This window comes from Poecilia reticulata, linkage group LG8, assembly GCF_000633615.1.
Source record: "Poecilia reticulata strain Guanapo linkage group LG8, Guppy_female_1.0+MT, whole genome shotgun sequence".
NCBI lineage: Eukaryota > Metazoa > Chordata > Actinopteri > Cyprinodontiformes > Poeciliidae > Poecilia > Poecilia reticulata.
The window spans coordinates 13,134,171-13,152,379 of NC_024338.1; the positions used below are offsets into that span (position 1 = coordinate 13,134,171).

General features: G+C 41.5%; 1 protein-coding gene across 5 annotated transcripts in view; it reads left to right on the forward strand.

Moving 5' to 3' along the window:
* Positions 1-18,209, forward strand: part of LOC103468816 (protein sidekick-2-like) — a 105,538-nt gene that overhangs the window by 61,303 nt on the left and 26,026 nt on the right. For all 5 annotated transcript variants that reach the window (XM_008416144.2, XM_017306304.1, XM_017306305.1 and 2 more), the window contains 15 exons: positions 1,353-1,459; positions 1,652-1,799; positions 5,068-5,201; positions 9,696-9,807; positions 10,242-10,432; positions 10,657-10,740; positions 10,858-11,052; positions 11,499-11,615; positions 11,922-12,089; positions 13,442-13,544; positions 14,338-14,514; positions 14,896-15,032; positions 15,670-15,817; positions 16,967-17,107; positions 17,362-17,543. In XM_008416144.2, the coding sequence (XP_008414366.1) occupies positions 1,353-1,459; positions 1,652-1,799; positions 5,068-5,201; positions 9,696-9,807; positions 10,242-10,432; positions 10,657-10,740; positions 10,858-11,052; positions 11,499-11,615; positions 11,922-12,089; positions 13,442-13,544; positions 14,338-14,514; positions 14,896-15,032; positions 15,670-15,817; positions 16,967-17,107; positions 17,362-17,543 (2,144 nt within the window). The remainder of the gene's footprint in view (positions 1-1,352; positions 1,460-1,651; positions 1,800-5,067; positions 5,202-9,695; positions 9,808-10,241; positions 10,433-10,656; positions 10,741-10,857; positions 11,053-11,498; positions 11,616-11,921; positions 12,090-13,441; positions 13,545-14,337; positions 14,515-14,895; positions 15,033-15,669; positions 15,818-16,966; positions 17,108-17,361; positions 17,544-18,209) is intronic.

Genomic DNA, 18,209 nt, shown 5'->3' on the forward strand with positions numbered 1-18,209 from the left:
GGTTTGTTGGCGACTTTCGGATCCTGCTGCGTACCACAAGTGGTCACAAACTGGAGGTCGGGCAATCTCCTGGTTTTCTGGTAGGGAGCAACAAGTTGTCAAGGTTCTAATGGAGCAAAGCAGCTCTAGATCATCACCCTGCCACCACGGTATTCAGTTATCAATATATATTTTTTCTGAAAGGCTCTGCTAATTTTAGATGTAACAGGACGCAGACTTGCTTAAATGTTCCACTTTGGACTTTTCAGTCCACAGATTAAGTTCCCAGAAGTGTTGAGGATTTATCAACTTATTTTCTGGAGTTAGACTGTCCTTTGTGCTTATCAGTAGTGTTTTTGGACATTGGACTCTACCATGGATCATTCTTGTATTATCACATTTTTACTATTGAATTATGAGAACCTGTGTCTGACTGAGGCAAATGATGCCTAAGGCAGTGATTTTGATTTTGCCTTTGGTTTTGTTTTGACCTTCTGGATGAAAGGTAGATTCACTGTTAGAATGATTTTGGTAGTAGTTATTCCAATATTGTGAAGGTTCCCTACTGTTTCATGTTTTCTCAGCTTCTGGACAATGGCCGTGTAACCCTCTCCAGACCCTTTCCATAATTGTACGGCTTTATATTTCATCTGATCTCGAATGTCTTTACATCAAGTGTTGTTTTCTGAGATCTTCATGCTGCCAATCAGGTTCTATTGAAGTGATTCTTAAATATGCAGACAAGGCAATAATCTGGCCTAGAAAACATTCTGAAAAAGAGAGAGGGAGGGAGAGAGTTTTCTTTGGTCATTTTGCCTGACCTTAAAATTAGCTTTGTGATCATAAACATAAAAGGTGTGACTGTAATGGAACAATAGAAAAAATACATATTTTCAAAACACTGTAAAATTAGCCTTAGAAGTCCTAATTCAGAACTAAATATTTGGGGTTTCTTTTCAGCTTCGTACACACACATTCACACACCATTTACCACTAAGGCATGTCAAGTGGGAGACAGAGCTGTGGCTGTCTGAAACACATGACAGGTGGTTGTATGATTTGATTGAACAGACTGAAGATACAGGATAACAATGGGGTTTCGTGAGTCCCGCCTGTCTGGAACTCAGCTGCGCCTGTGTCTCCTTTGTGTTGCTCCAACTGTGCTCTACACACACACATCGACAGTTCCCCGCCTTGTTTCAGAACATTTTCCTCTCACGCTCAACGCCACTTAAGCTGTATTCCAGGTGTCTTGTAAAACATCTCAATTAATTTAGTGTCCTTAGCATGGGTGATAAAACCCAAGATGACAAATGCCTTTGTTTGTCACTCTGACGATGATTAATTGCACTCGGGTTTTGTCTGCCCATTAGGTACCTGATCCCGTCGCTAGACCGATCCCATGCTGGCCACTACCGCTGCATCGTGAGGAACCGAGTGGGTGCCATAATGCAATGCAGCACTGAGGTGCAGGTTGCCTGTAAGTGATGGCTAATTTTCATACATCTGGCAGATTGAGGCGATGGAGCTGTTCTCGTGAAAGTACAGCACGTTACTGGGCTTAATTAAAGGAGAACGTTGATGGTGATTCTTTCTTCACTCCTCGTTTCCTGTGGTGTTCACATTTTCTTTTTATTTTCTCTCACTTTCATTTATTTTTTATGTCTACCAGATATGGGCGGATTTGTGGAGGGTGAGCGATCTCAAACTGTTTCCCAGGGCGAGGGAGCTCTCATCCACGCACCGCGGATACACAGTTTCCCGAGGCCCCAGATAACGTGGTTCAGAGACGGGCGCAAGATTCCCTCGAGCAGCCGCATGTGAGTCCGCATTCCACCGCAGTTTGTTTGCCGTTGGATTGAGCAGAAGTTGTGTGGGTTTGGATATGCTCGAGATGTTGGTGAATTTTCGAGCTGCTGTAGCATAATTCCTTTTTTTTTCCTTCAGAGAGCTCCAGAAGTTCAATACTGCTCGCTGATTTTCTCCTATTCCCCCTCACGCCATGAACCAAGTTTAGCAGAATAACTGATGAGTGAATGTTGGCACAAGCCTAGTGTTCATCACTGAATCACCTCTCAGTGATAAAGTGGGTTATTATATCCCCCCCTATTGACTTTGCAGGCGGAATGATTGAAGGGTAGACATGGATCAGGCAGCAGGGGAACCAATTAGACAAAATTCGACAAAAGGCCTCAATTGATGATATGATTGACTGACAGTTCTCGCCCCGGTTGGAGTTGTGAGCATGCGATTGGGTGTGTGCGTCTGTGTGAGGGGTAAGAATCTGTCAGAGGCGGAGAATACGTCAGGGGTTCGGTGTGCGACTCTTCTTATGCAGTTAGCGTCTTTTGAATTTCCACATTTTTAGATATGCAATTTTCCTGAGGCGCCACTGTAAGGTAATCACCTGAGATTAATTTTGTCATCCTGACAAATAGAGGAAGGCAGTCGACCAGTCCTCGGAAACCACCTCCTTATTTATTATTCAGCAGCCAGCTGTACTGTGTCATTGCTGTTGTGAAGACTTTTTACCCCGAGCTCTAGGCTCTTGCTCGAGGTATAGATCGGTACATGGGTTTTCTTCCTGCGGATTGTAGGCCAAACGGAAAACAAAAGGCAAGAGGGAAGGGAAAACGTAGACAAAGCTACTTTCACAAATCTTTATCCAATTCCAGAGCTGCTAAGTACACAGTTGGCTTTTACAAGCAGTAAAACACTGTGACGATGAGAGGCACTGAAAGGACACTCAGCATTTACCGCTTTCTTGCTTGCTTAGTGTCAGGCCACATTGATATTCACAGGTGTGTGTCTGCGTGCGTGTGTCTGTGTTTCCCTGCTTGTCTGTTTGTGTAAGAGTCTGTTGACTCGGCGAGAGCTGCTGCTTCTAATTGTCCTGGAGCGTTTTTTTCCACTTCGATCAGGCAGATGGTGGCTGATATAAGAAGAGTCTAATCTGGCCACATGCTTAATGTCAACTTTCATTTCACAGACTCTTTGCAAATACCCTGACCTGTCAGGCTAGCCTGGATTTGGTCTATTGAGGCACTGATGTTTGTAGAAAAGTTTGCAAAGGATGTCTTTAAAATTTAGGGAAGGTAATTTTATGAATATTTATTGTTTGTAGGTTTGACACAGCAAATATTTGTATGTTTTACTGCTTGTCAAAATAAATGTAAATCTATTACCCAGAAATGCAATTCCTTTCAACAGCCATAGAATTTGAATAAAAGAACACAACGGGATAGCAAAGTATAAATTTCCTCTTCAAGATCAAACTGAAAATTGGTAAAAGAAACCCTGCCAGGTATGGATTGTGTACACTCAGATCGAGCCACCTCTGTTTTGCCCCTGCAGTTTAGATTTAATCCAGAAAAAGCATCGGAAATGTATAATTTTTCTTTTTATTTTACAAATCTCAAGATCAGTCTCAAACTGACTTTTGAGGAATTAATTTACAGTGTAGGGTAATTTAGTGAAGGTTTCCTCAGCTATTTATGTATGAACAAGAAAAAAAAACACACCCAGTCAACAATAAGATATTCTTACGTTGATTTAAATGCTACAATGCAAATAGATTTATCCAGTGAAGACTTCCTCCAGTCTACAGTCATATATTCAGCATTGTGCTTTCTCTGTGCACAATGCTAAGGAGAACCCACTCCTCCCTGATGCGAAAGAAAAAAAATGATAAAAATTATTGCTTAACTTTAAAACAAATTGTGAGATCCATAAACCACTACTGTACTAATTCTTTAAGGACAGGACAAGAGGACAGTGTCAGCAGTAAAACAGTCTGCAGCGTACAACTTTCAAGATGATCATACCGCTTTAATAAACACTGTAATGGATGTGCAACCCATCATTGATTCTGATGTGGATTTTGACAAAAAATTTTGTGAATCTTATGGATGTTGTTTTTTGTTTTTTTTAACCTGGGTAATACAGCACAAATATTGAATAAAGACGAATGCAATGAATATCAAAGTGGAAGTTCTTGTTTGTGATTGATTTCATTTTGCTTGTTTTGTCCAAAGTTTAGCCAAACTGTAATCTTTCATCTTTAACTTCTTGACCCTCAACAAAGAGTTAAGGCTTTCTTAAAGCATTTTCTTTAAATGATTGTTGAAATTTTGTGTTCTTTCTTTTAATCCATTCCTGTCTGCTCCAGTTCTTTTTAACAAATGGATTCATAAAATGTTAACGTTTTTGTCTAAAAAGTCTGGAGCCCTATGGCAGTACTGATCAGTTGGCTTATGCTTCCTGTTGTGTTTCCAAGAGACATTCACAGAATACAGAACTTTGTTTTTCAGAAAAGTAGATTTTATCCGACAACAAAATAGTGAAACACGCTGACAAGGAAACTTAAGTTTTGTGAGACAAATCAAATATCAAGCACTAGATACAAAGATTGTTTAAGCAATTCTAGAATGGCTATCAGTATGTGATAACTCTGAAATTGGTTTTGGTATGCACTTTTAAATTGATTTTCACTCCAACTGGAGGAGGATTAATACAGATTTACTATGTTCACATCTCCAGTCTTGCTCAAAAGGACTATTGTATTATGTCAAAGGTCCCATTAATTAGTGTAGGTATGTGCAGAACAAGCTCCACACGGCCAAACAAAACTCAAACAAAGGAAATCCCTTCGCTTTTTCAGAAATGGAAAATAACAATAGACAATAAAAAATTGCAGTGAACTGTAGATGGAAGTGCTCATAAAATGTCTTTGTGTGCTGCTTTTTAGAAATAATTTATGTGCTTACTGGTGTGTCAGTCTACCCTTAGGATTTATTGACTGAAAGAAACAACTATTCACTGATTTAATGATCTGAGTGGGTCTGTGTGTGGGTTTGTGGGTGGGTGGGTGTGTATGTGTGTGTGTCTCCACCTGTATAGTTGGTTGGGTGTGGAGGAAATTTTAAGCACAAGAGCAGAGTGAAGATGTTTCTTAATGGAAAAAAAAATCAACTATGTTCATGTCAGTCTAGAGGCTCAGCTGTAGCTAAAGTGACAGACTTAAATATACATCTAATGTTTTTTTTGTTTGTTTTTTTTGTTGTGTTTTTTACTATTCTTCCTCATCAGTGCCATCACTCTGGACAACACGTTGGTCATCCTGTCCACCGTGGCCCCAGATGCAGGACGGTACTACGCCCAAGCAGTGAATGACAAGAACGGGGAGAACAAAACCAGTCAGCCCATCACTCTCACAGTGGAGAGTAAGTGCGCATAAAGCGACATACACTCACAGGCACTCAAGCGTACTTCGCAGTTAAGCAACAGACGTCTTCGCCCACGCAGTGAAAGACACTGCTAACCAGCAGATTGTTTGTGTCGCCAGCAGACTGCATCAACAGGCTGGCACAGATGAAAATGTCATTTAGAAAAACAGTTTTTATTTATCTCAGCTGAAGACACACACACGCATTCATTTAATACAGCGGCTCTAAAACAGGTGGTTGGTTTCCACCGCATACAGTGGGAACAGAAATGGCCCACACTATCGATGGGCTCTTTTGTCTTGTCCAAAAAAACGTCAATCACACCTGAATACCTGCAGCCTGATGTTTATCCTCTTTTTGTCCTGCTGCTCCTCTAGTCTCTGGTTACTGGTTGTAAATTACTGGTTGTACAGCCACAACATTTCATCTATTTTATTTTGTAGACTAACGAAATATTGTGCAATTGTGAAGGGTAGAGAAAAGTAAAATCAGAAAAGCATCCTGTATATTTGTATTCAGCCTAATTCAATACTTTCTTGGACAATTTAGGTAAACATGTTTTTAATAAATTACTATGTTTACCTGGTCTGTACTGACCCACCGTTCAGTAACCAGATTTCTGAAAATGACATAAAGCGAAGATTTAACAGAAAACTACACGCGCACGGAAAAACTTCAGATTAGAAGATCGACCTGCGTTGCAAAACAAAGTCTGTAACTGCTTCGAATGAAATGTTGCATCATTAGACCAAGCAAAGATTAAATTCCTAATAATTAGAGCCCGGCGGATGCTCGCCAATCCTTCCACCTACTGTCACGTTTTATCTAAACAAAGTCACACAGATTCTCACACTTCTCTTTTTTTATCTGAATGAATCAGTCTTTCTCTGCTTACCCCTCCAAGCCAATTAAAAGTTACTAAATATATCTTCAATCTCCCAAAAGGACGTTTTGAATGACTCAAATATCACTGCATCTCCTTCAAAATGTATGTGACAAGGAGTGCTGGATGAAGATTTTAAAGTGCTTGCATTAGGGCCTACACATTCTTAAAAACGCCTGCCTGCATCTGCTTTTCAGATGCCTGTAATAATGCGGCCTTTGTAAGTCAGTCAGCGTGCGTGACACAGCAATCTGCTGGGACCAGAAATAGTTGAAATTCACCGAATCTGACCTTGCAGATCACGCCGTTGTATTTTTGCATCTTAAAGCCAATAAGCATTTCAGAGCTGTGTTTGTTCATTTAGGAAATTTCTGCAGAGAAAATACACACACACGCACGGACACAGGAAAAATCGGGAAAGAAAAGACAGCAAAGGGAGCATTGTGTTCTTGAGGGAGAATACAAATGAGCCAAAGCTGAGTGTCATAAGTAAAAACAAACTGGCATAACATAATGTTTCAAGTAGCAAGGCACTTTGTTTGTTAGGTTTTATTCTTCAGATTGCAAAATACACCCGACATGACTTGGGTTTACGCTTGTTTTTGGACTGTGACATATGTAAACAATGCTATGACATTAGTAGCGAGGACTTGTTATGCAGGTCACTGTGTTGTTTAATTTTGCCATATAATTGGATGATTACACACTTGAGGTATTCTCAACACAGGGAGTTTATGAACTGCAATACATTAATTAGTTTCTGCAGGGAGCCAGTCGTGTCTTATGGGGGAAAAAAAACATTGCTGTTTTCTCACTTTGTAATGTTAGATAAGCAAATAACCACATTTTCTCTCAAATATAGCATATATTATGTTCAGAACTAAAATAAATCTAGTAGAAATTTTAATGCTACTCAAGACTGAGTTGAGCTTCTCATCGTAGATTACTATTAGTTCATTTTTCAACAACATAGGTGGATGTTTTTTCACCAGTCATTCCTCTTTCTCCACCCTCTCCCCCCACGTCAATCAACTTTTCCACTCAAATCCACCTACTTAATTAGGCTCATGAATTACACAGATCAGCTGAATGCGGCAATCTCACAACTTTTAGCCCGAGAGATTTCGATTTTCCTTACCAATCCCCTGAATTCACACAGGAATTAATTTCTTATTTTTTCGAAACTCTGACAGAAAGGCTTTTTTTCTGCATGGATTTATTGGGGTCTTCACTGTGCTGATTAATTATTGTAATAATAAAGTCAACAACAGCCTCAATGTGGTGCTTGTACTGTCGTAATGAAATGAGGTAATGGGGAAGTGTGGAATAATTCTAACCTCTCAGTCGGCTGAAGTGATACAAAATTCATCTGTTTTCAATTGTCGGAGAGGTTGTATCCCCGCAGCAAAAAATGTTAATGTCATCTGAGTCTCCGACTTAATTTCACACATCGGAACGTAATCGCCGTGTTTTGTCCACGAAACCCTTCGACAATATGTCTCAGATGGATTTTTCATAAATATTTTGTTCTATTAAACCCATCTCTAAGGTTAATTTAAATGTAGCGACTGTACACTTCCAGGCATAAGTTCACATGCACTTATTGTAGCTATGAATATTAATCACATATCCAAACAAATTACCAAAAAATTCCAAATGTATTCAGAATTATACATGCAGGCTCATATGTGCGCTCACACAAACACAGACTTGTATTTGGTTAAATGTCATTTTGTAAGTTGTTCCTCAACCTCTCAGTGTTTTTAATTCAAAAACAAACTTCTGACGTAGTGTTGGCTGGCTTTCTTTGACCACTCGTCTTGAAAGAATTGGTAAAGTTAACAGTAATTGGCTGGTTTCATGTCACAGAAAGATTAGTCCACAAAGTTTAAATTGAGTCAAAGTTGGGTGTTAGTGAGACAATTCAGTAAACTCAAAGTTAGTATTTGAAAACCCATTTTGATGTGGGTTTGGGCTCAGAGTACTGAAATAATAAATATGAATCATTCACTTTGCTGGTTAACAATTAGACACATTTGATTTTGTGGTTGTTATATGTGGAGAAAATTTACTATGTATTTCAAATTGGAATTCATCTATCCATCCATTTCCTTTTCACCCTTGTCCCTTAGTGGGGTCGGGAGGGATGCTGGTGCCGATCTCCAGCTAACGTTCCGGGCGAGAGGCGGGGTCACCCTGGACAGGTCGCCAGTCTGTCGCAGGGCAACACAGAGACACACAGGACACACAACCATGCAACACACACACTCACACCTAGGGGCAATTTGGAGAGGCCAATTAACATGACAGTCATGTTTTTGGACTGTGGGAGGAAACCGGAGTACCCGGAGAAAACCCACGCATGCACAGGGAGAACATGCAAACTCCATGCAGAAAGACCAGGGCTGGGAATCGAACCCAGAACCTTCTTGCTGCAAGGCAACAGCTCTACCAACTACACCACTGTGCAGCCCCTTCAAATTGGAATTCGATTCTTTTTTTCCCCCTTTAAATCAACACTTAAAATGTGTTTAAAATACATATTTAAGTGAAAAATATTCTGACATTTTGATGTTGAGTATGAGGAACTGTAGCATACTAATTGCATTTTGAAAATGCCTTCCTACTTTTTCTCGAATCTGTACAACTGTGCGTGTGCCTGTTTCATGTCTAAATCTGCATTTACCGAATACTATTTCAACTGTTACACCAAATCTTTATCAATTTGTTTTAATTACATTTCTATGCAAAACTCTTTTGGAGTAAAATAGGTTTACAGATTACTCAAGGTATTGAAATGCGAGGCTGATCCGTAGCTTAACCAACAGCAGTAATAAGCCTCAGAAGGTCTGCGTCGACATTTAGAGGCAGTGTTTGAGGTGGAAGCTTTGTTACAACGCTGCTGAGATTAAACACCGAGCCATGAAGGGGCGAGACTCACAATGAGGTGGCACGGAATAACATTACTAATAATAAAAAGTTGATTAGGAACCTTATTAACCTGCGCTCGCCCTGAAAATCGAGCACCCCACAAACACATGGTCGCACAACACACGCGTACAGCACACCGTAAACGTGCAATCACTCAAACACCATATGAGTTCACCGGCCCATAGCCGTTCCTCCCGGGAGGCGGGGCTGGAGGAGGGAGGTGGGGGGGGCAGAAATGAGATCAGATTCAGAGAGAGATCACTGATTGAGGGCAGTGAATCGATGGATGGCTGGAGGCTCCGTGAAACCAGTGAGTGATGGTGCTGCATTTAATCGCTTTTTGTGTTTGTCTCAATTACATTACATAATAGCTTGTAACACCTGGTCTAACACCTTGAACAGGGAAATGCTGTGTGGGGCACAAAAAGAGGATCCTAGAGTACAGACAGCGGTGTTAATAGTTGGCTTATAGAAAACTGGCTGCCTGCTGGCGATAGTGACAGACTGTCAGTCTACGTGTAAGGACCCAGTCATGCTCAGCTGGCTGCATCAGGCGGATGCACAGGCTACATCAGATGTTGGAGCGCTTTTATAGATTGGTTTCACTTTTTTGTCTGTGTGTGTGTATGTGTGTGTGTGTGCGTGTATGTGTGTGTGTGTTTCAATGAATGCAATAGATGTTGGAGGACCTGCAGACCCCATCGCTCCCTCCATCATCATCCCTCCAAAGAACACCACGGTAACGGTGGGAAGAAATGATGCCATCATGGAGTGCGTTGCCAATGCAAGGTAAGTATTCACAAAAAGATACGCAGTTGGAGGGAAAAGGACAAAAAAATATATACATAGAGATGATCGAATCTCTACTTTTATCTCTCCTCAACATCTGATATTGTGATTTAAATGAGTCCGGAAATCTTTTGTTTGAACACGATCAAAAAAGTGTTTTGCACATCTCTCATTTTGTACCTCTCCTCCATTCTTCCCTTTGATTCAAGGCTTTGCTCTGCTCTCCCTATCTCGCGCGGTCCCGGCTCTGAATTCTGACTATTATCTCCAATTCAAAGATTTAATCAGAATGACAGATGTATCAAATTTCACCCTCAACGCTCTTTAACCTTGAAACAGCATAAAAGTTTGTATTAATGTCACGTTCTCTATCTTTTGCTCTCTTTTTCCCCTTCCTTTTCATCTTTTTTTGTCTCTCTCTCTCTCTCTTTTAGACCTCTTGTTAAAATGAGCATCACTTGGAGGAAAGACGGCGTAGTGGTCAATACAGGAATCAGGGATTATGGTCGCAGGCTTGTGATCAGTTTGCCTGTGGTCAGTGATAGCGGCTACTATGAGTGCGAGGCATCTCTTCGCAGTAGCAGCGTCCCCTCGGTCACCGCTGGCGCCTACCTGCATGTTCTTGGTAATTAAAACCCAGCTGACACTTCAGTCCCACTCAGACTCAGAGCAGCTGGGTATTGCCTCAGCATGCTCGCTCCCGTATTGAGAGTATTTAGAGTCAGATTCTTGGACTACCACGAGTAATTTAAGTAATGTGTACAACAGAGAGGGGTTGAATGAAAATTTGCTTTCGAGATCATTTGTAAAATGTTTTAAACTAGCTGTGCTTTTGTCTTTCTGAAACAGAATATCCTGTGTTCATAAAAGAGCCACCAAGTCACATCACCGCAGAAATGGAGAAGGTGGTAGATATACCCTGTCAGGCACGAGGTCAGTCATTTTCTTCTGCTGATGAGCGAAAGGCAAAAATAGAATAAAAATCTAGCAAAAAAAAAAAACCCAAAACAAGTAGACATCATGTTGAGGAGGTAAATCTTTTTTCTGCAGGAACGCCGCAGCCAGACATTGTGTGGTATAAAGATGCAGTGCCTATCAGCCCAGTGAAGATCCCCAGGTACAAGGTGCTGGTTGGAGGCAGCCTGCAGATCAACGGCCTCCTGCCGGACGACACTGGGATGTTTCAGTGCTTCGCCCGCAATCTCGCAGGAGAAATCCAGACAAACACCTACTTGGCCGTTACAAGTATGCCTCTTTGGAAATTCTAATTTCTTCCTCAGTCTTTGCATTTCCGAACTCGCAAATCTGATCCTCTTGTCTCATTTCTAATCCTCTTTCGTCGCGCTCCCCATCTTCTCTCCGACACCCATCTATCTATATATCGCCATGGCAGTGACAGACTTCTAACACTGGAAGCTTGTGCAATTATTGCCCTATTTTTTGAATTAGACTCTGAGCAGGAGAAGCAGGGAGATGAGAGCGGCTTGTCAGAGTCTTAGAGCTGTCGCTGGGAATGAGACCTGACGGCTGCCCCCTTTGTCAAGTCTATTAAGCTCTCAGCTGCCGCCTGCTTTATTAGGGACAAAGCTGTTTATGTCTCTCATTATCATCTCTGTCTCACCTGATTTTCTTTAAATATATGCATGCTTCTTTGTGTGTGTGTGTGTGTGTGTGTGGCTGATCCCACCCAGGTATTGCTCCCAACATCACCGCTGGCCCCTCTGACAGCGCGGTGATTGATGGCATGTCAGTCATTCTGCATTGTGAGACCTCAGGAGCCCCGCGCCCAGCCATCACCTGGCAGAAAGGTACGTGGGCTAACAGTGTGAACTTCCTTGTGGGGCGGTTATTATGCAGCTTTTTTTTTTTTTTTTTTTTTTTTGTCTTTACTTGCCAAAGTTACACAAGAGCTACAGAAAAGATCCACAATATAAATGCTCCCCAGCTAATCTTTATCTTTTTACTTCTGTTGCACTATTTACACTCCTATTATGCCACTCTGACATTTCTCCAATGCCCTAATCGCTCTTTCCGTGTGCCTCACCATGTCCTCCCTTCTTTTGCTCCCTGTACTCCTTCCAAAACCATCAATCACTCCTGCCCCTTCCCTGCAGGTGAACGCGTCTTGGCTAGCGGCTCAGTCCAGCTGCCTAGGTTCACCCTGCTTGAGTCAGGCAGCCTGCTCATAAGCCCCTCCCACCTGTCTGATGCCGGTACCTACACCTGCATGGCCAGTAACTCGCGGGGCATTGATGAGGCCTCCGCTGATCTCGTGGTGTGGGGTAAGCTTAAATGAGGCAGATTTAACCCGCTCGAATAGCCACAATTAGCATTAGAAATTTCTTCACCAATGCAGTGGGGAAGTAAGTATTAAAAAGATCATTATTTTTCTCATAATATACGTTTCACATCAGATGTCAGTGAAACTAAAGTAGTCCACACATACAAAGAAATCTAATCAAATAGCACAGTAAATTAAAGCTGATACTTTCCTATAAAATCAGCCTTTTTTTCAATTTGAGACCAAATCATTTTTCAGTTTGTTTTACCATGCTGTTGAAAATCATTATTTAATCAAGATAAAAATGTACCCTTTCAAATTTAAGCTTCTGCGTGCTCGAATCCTGACAGTTTCCTGCATACCTGCTGCATCGCTCGGTATTTGCGCTGAAAATTACACACAGGGTAGGAAAGATAGTGCTCCGTATAATGAGCCCAATCCTTTCTAGTCAACATCAGAAGGAAGGAAAAAAATAATAAAATAAATACCAATCTCATTGACAAGCAGTCGAGAAAGAAGGAAGTTGTTCAGGGATGCTAAAGTAGTTTGAGTGCCACTCTACTACCAAAAACTATTTCAGGTTAAAACAGCGGGGTAATGTCTCACTTTACAGGCGGAAAATATGAACAGAAACCAGTCAGATTGAAAATGTCAAACAAGAATATCAACAGATTCATATGAGAAAAAAAAATCACTATTGCTGTTTGGTTTAGCTGCTTCACTGTGCTCAACATTGTCCATCACCTTAAACACATAAAGTGTGACCACATTACAATACAAGCTAAAACATCAACTGAAATCAGTCATTTTTTTAGAAAGCAATCCTGTTCCTGTAGCTGGTTTTTGACGAAAAGGAGAGAAGTAAAAGTATGCAAAAGTAAAAGTATTTTGTTACAAATAAAAAAAAAGTTATTTTGAGTATCATTGGTACCATAACATAAAGGTGGAAAAAGCAGAATTTTACCTTAAAGTTGTCTTAACCAGGTTCTCATTGCAATATTTCTCATAGAGATGTCAAACAAATAAATTAGCAGAAGAGATGCTCAGGTTTTAAAGGTCACTCATTGAAAGACCTTGATTTTCAAAAGGAAATTATGAGTAATACACTCAGCTGCTAATTTTTCAAGATATTCTAGTTATAATCACTAAGGTAACATAATCTTTTCACTGTAAATGAATGCAAACTATCAGTCCTTGAGCAGCCGTTGCAAAACATCCATTGAAATTACTGCGATGATTTATTCTGCTTCCGAGATACACTGAGTAAAAGATAAAATCCAGTCCACTAAGCTCTGTTAAATCCACTGTTCAAACATGTGGTCTCTGAGCACCAGCCTCTGGGTCTTTTCACAGCACGTACCCGCATCACTAAACCACCACAAGACCAGAGTGTCATCAAGGGAACCAAGGCTGTAATGACCTGCGGCGTGACCCACGACCCCAGCGTCACCATAAGGTAACTTTCGCTCATCCGCGCTGCAAATTGATGGCCTGATCTTCCATGAAGCATTTGCAATCTGGAAGACAAACTCAACCGAGAGTGGATTTAATTAGTTTATGAAATCTGGGCGCTATCTTGTGGTAATCCAGCCTTGGAAATACTCCAGCGAGGAGATTCGGAAACTGAAGATCGGATTGAGGAATTAGTACGTGGCCTCGCCTCGCTTCTGAGTCAGTTGTGAGCGCGACGGAGAACACGCAGCTGTCTCTGAGGGAGCAAAATGTCGTCTTGGGAGCCCAGTGATTAGAGTGCCTGTCACCTGTGGGCCTGCGACATTGATCAGATTGCAGGGTAAACAGATGAATATGTAAACAGCGTAATAACCTCAGACAGTGCCTTTAATTAAATGCAACACAGAGGAGATTAGCCGGAGAGCCCGAATAGCTGCAATTAATCACACTGGCTTGTGGCACTTGCATGCCTCGATGCATGCATAAGAGGGATCGTATGTGCGGGTGGATGTCTGACATGACATGGAGTGGAATGGCTGGATGATATGATGTGCGCTGTATGTGTGGCTGAGACGGAGAGAGAGAGAGAGAGAGAGATGGTTTTCAGATTCAGAACACTTTGTTACCCACTTCACAAGGCTTTTCATCAGTGTCAGCAGCTTCTGTGTTTGCCGTATGATCTGACACAAGGAAAACAGATTTACTGTCACAACACTCGGGAGTAAAGAGTAGAAAGGCACAAGCCGGTGTATGTGTCCCGGTGAATGTGCATTTGACACGCTTTTCAATCCTGCCAGGTATGTGTGGGAGAAGAGCGGCTCGGTGATTGACGTAAACTCGTCGCCCCGCCTGCGCCTGGATCCTGACGGGACCCTCCACATCTCCCAGACGTGGTCGGGCGACATCGGAACATATATCTGCAGGGTGACCTCGGTGGGGGGCAACGATTCCCGTAGCGCCCACCTCCGAGTCAGGTCTGCACCCTATCTAACTGATCTTGATCTTGATGTCTGGGCTTTTTTTTCTCTTTTTTTTTTTTTCCTTGCCTACTTTAGTCTGGGGAGGTAATGATTGATGGCTGTTTTCTTGACTGTTGCAATTTATTGTCGCTCTCCTCTGTAATCGATGAAACACCTCTAAAATCTACAATGGAAGACTCTCAGCTTAGCTGTTTAGTTTTGTTATTTATCCTGTCTGAATTAATCATAATAACAAAAATAAGTTAATTTGTGCACTTTTTTTTTATAGATCTGAGAGACACTTTACAGGAATCACACAAAATCAGAAACTCAAAACACTTAAGCACATGATAATCACTGATCACTTGTTTCTCATAAACACACATGTGCATATAGGCAACTGCCTCATGCTCCAGAGAACCCAGTGGCGATCCTGAGTAGCACAGAAAAGAGAGCCATTAACCTCACGTGGGCCCAGGCCTTCGATGGCAACAGCCCACTGATCCGCTATACCATGGAGGTCTCTGAAAACAGTAAGCCTTCACTTTAAATTCTTCTTGTTTGTAATTTCGAAAGTCAAGTTTCTTCTTCTTTCCTGTGTGATGTACTAATTTTCAGCCCCTTTATTATATTACGTCTCTATTGTTTCCCTTAAATTGCCAGCTGCATCCTTTCATGCCTTTTGCAATCAGTGTAACTGAATTGCCTCACCCATCGGTTCCATGGGAACTAAATTGTGTTGATGTCCAACGCTCCTATCTCCTTTATTTTTTTTTTTCCTTCTTCCTCCGGATAAAATCAAAGAAGTTATGGTGTTTTCACCCGTAGAGGCTAAATTGTTCGACCATTTCTCATTTAAGCTTTGGCTAAATTGAGAAAATGACAACTCATTAAAAAGAAAATGGATCTGAGGATGCAGATGGGATCTGGGTTTTAGATAATTGAATTGCAATCTGATCTTTAGAGGGAGTGCATGCAAAATAAATGACTTGTTTGTATAGGTGACTGCAATATTATTACAGAAAATGAAGCAATGATATAACACAGAATTCAAATTTGAGTTTGCCTGCACACAGGAGATGCTCCTGAAACATTCCTCAGCCTTAAAAAAAAAAAAAAAAGATTTAATATTTAGTGTGTGTTGCTCACAACTCGTGTTTTCTATCTCAGATGCCCCTTGGACGGTACTGTTGGCTAACATTGAGCCTGAGTCGACAGGGGTGGTTGTCGGCGGCCTCATCCCAGCACGTTCCTACCAGTTCCGCCTGTGTGCTGTCAACGACGTCGGCAGAGGACAGTTCAGCAAAGAGACGGATCGGTGGGTGCTCAAAAATCCCTAAAACACCACTCGGAGTCTATATAACTTAATTTGAACAGTGGTCCGGAGAAAAGTATTGCACTTGGAGGGCTTTTATTGCCCTGGAACAACTCGTTCTCCCCCTAGATCTTATCTTGGCAGTTCAATAGAGAATCCTGTAAGACCACTTTTTTTTTCTTTTTTTTCCCCCCCAAATCTCTCTTACGCAATTGAGGGAGAGATGAACCAGCTTTCGGTCGGGCCATATTTTTTCAACATATAAGTGTGAATGAGCTTAAAATGTGCTTTGAGAAGATTTGATGGGTGCCCTGACCCAGCTTCCTCTCTTTCCTTCATATTAACTGTCGTTGCTGTGCTTCACCAGTGAAATAAACCGAGGCTTTGAAGAGGCGCGGACCCAGAATCTCAGGTGGATCCTGTCGATTAGCGAGACCAAACAATCTCATAAAGGGCAAACTCAAACAGGATCTGATGTTATTCGCCTGTACACACAACTTTTGACATGGCCCTTGTCAACATTTCCTTCTTTTACACCTGCAAGTGAAAGCAGCCGCATACCATCACGGTGCTTTTGTAACCAGCGCTCATTTACAGAATCCCCCGGTGAATTCACCAAAACAAGGGAAGAAGAAGGAGATGGCGGGGGGGGGGTTACTGCATCTGTGAGAGCAACACTTTTCCAAGGCACTTCTTTGATCCTAAACACTCTGCTTTATCTCCTCCAGAGGGGCTTCTCCGGCACGTTGAGAAGAAATCAAGATGTCATCTTAAATTGACTTAAAAGAAAAATCTTCATGGAGCTCTCCTTCTTGTTCTGCGCTATCATTCTCTCCATCGTGCTGCTCCACTTTCGCCAAGGCCTCTTTGATCTTTTCTCTGCCACAGCGAGTGGTCCCTCTGCGGACAGCAGTATGGGGAATATGTTTTAGGCTAAAACACGACCCCACTTCCACAACTTTTCTTCTTGGAGCGTTTTCCAAAAAAAAAAAAAAAAAAGAAATACAAAAGCAAGGCTTTATCATGACTTGATGCGCTATGATGAAATGGGATAGAAATATGCAGAAACGTGTGATAATTAATGCATGGCTTCTCTCCTTGTCTCTTCTTGTACCTCTCTTTCCTCTTTTGCTTTCTTTTTTTTCGCTGTAGACTGACTCTACCCGAGGAGCCTCCCAGCGCACCACCTCAAACTGTCATCGCAAGTGGCCGCACCAATCAGTCTATAATGATCCAGTGGCAGCCACCCCCAGAGAGCCATCAGAATGGGCCTCTTCAAGGCTACATCATCAGGTAAGAAAACCTGCCATTTCTTTTTTTTTTTCCAAGGTTAGTTGCCCTGTCGGGTCAGTGCTGTTTGGACGAGTTATTAACATAATGCCAGTTTTTGTGTTACAATTTAGCTCAATGAGGTGCTTTGCATTAAAAAAAAAGGAAAGATATATATATTTCTATATATTTCTGTTCTTTTTTTATCTCACTAATCTTGTTGCCTGACTGTATTGTCCTTCCCTCCTGCGTCCATCAATTACTCCCACTGCTGCCAGGTATTGTCTGTCGGGGCTTCCAGTCGATTGTCAGATGAAAAACATCACCAACCCTGACCAGAGCAGCCTGCTCCTGGAGGACCTCATCATCTGGACAAACTATGAAATTGAGGTGGCAGCCTACAACGGAGCAGGCACAGGCGTCTATAGCCATAAAGTCACAGAGTGGACCCTGCAAGGAGGTAAGAGCAACTAAAACAGGACTTGTAGGTGGTGCTGGCTCAAATAAAAGATTGTTTATGTGGATCTAAAGTTCCCTACTTACAGAGAGTGCAGTTCATTTAGTTTTACATATTCCATTTACTTTATGCTTAAGCGTTTTTTTGGGGGGGGCTTGATATTCACCCTGCAGCATGAAATTTGTACTTATAACTTAATGCAATAATCTGGTTTTAATGATCAAATTAGGAGTTTTCTTGGGAGTTTTCATCGCAGTAGCATTAAGAAAGACACACCAGCGCCCACATCGTTAAGGCAACACTATTTCTGTTGCTTATTTTAGAAGTTTGCAGTCAGCACAGGAAAGCAGAGTTGTAAAGACATGGCTTGCTTGCCCTGTAGCATTTTTTTTTAGCTAAAACATCTTTATAGATGCTGCAACACTGTACAACGCAAAGTTCATTACCTTATTACTCACAGTGTGTTAAGTTTTTTTCTTTGCTTTGAAGTTTCTGCTTTTATTTTTCATGTTAATAATTTTGTAAAGTTCACGACAAAATATAGAAAACATATTTTTAATAGAGTTGATCACTTTAGTTTTCAGCTAATACCTATTTGGGAATTAGCTGGCTGGTGCTGCTTTACAACAACCAGAAGAGAAGATTATTTCTATCAGTCTTTTTATATAT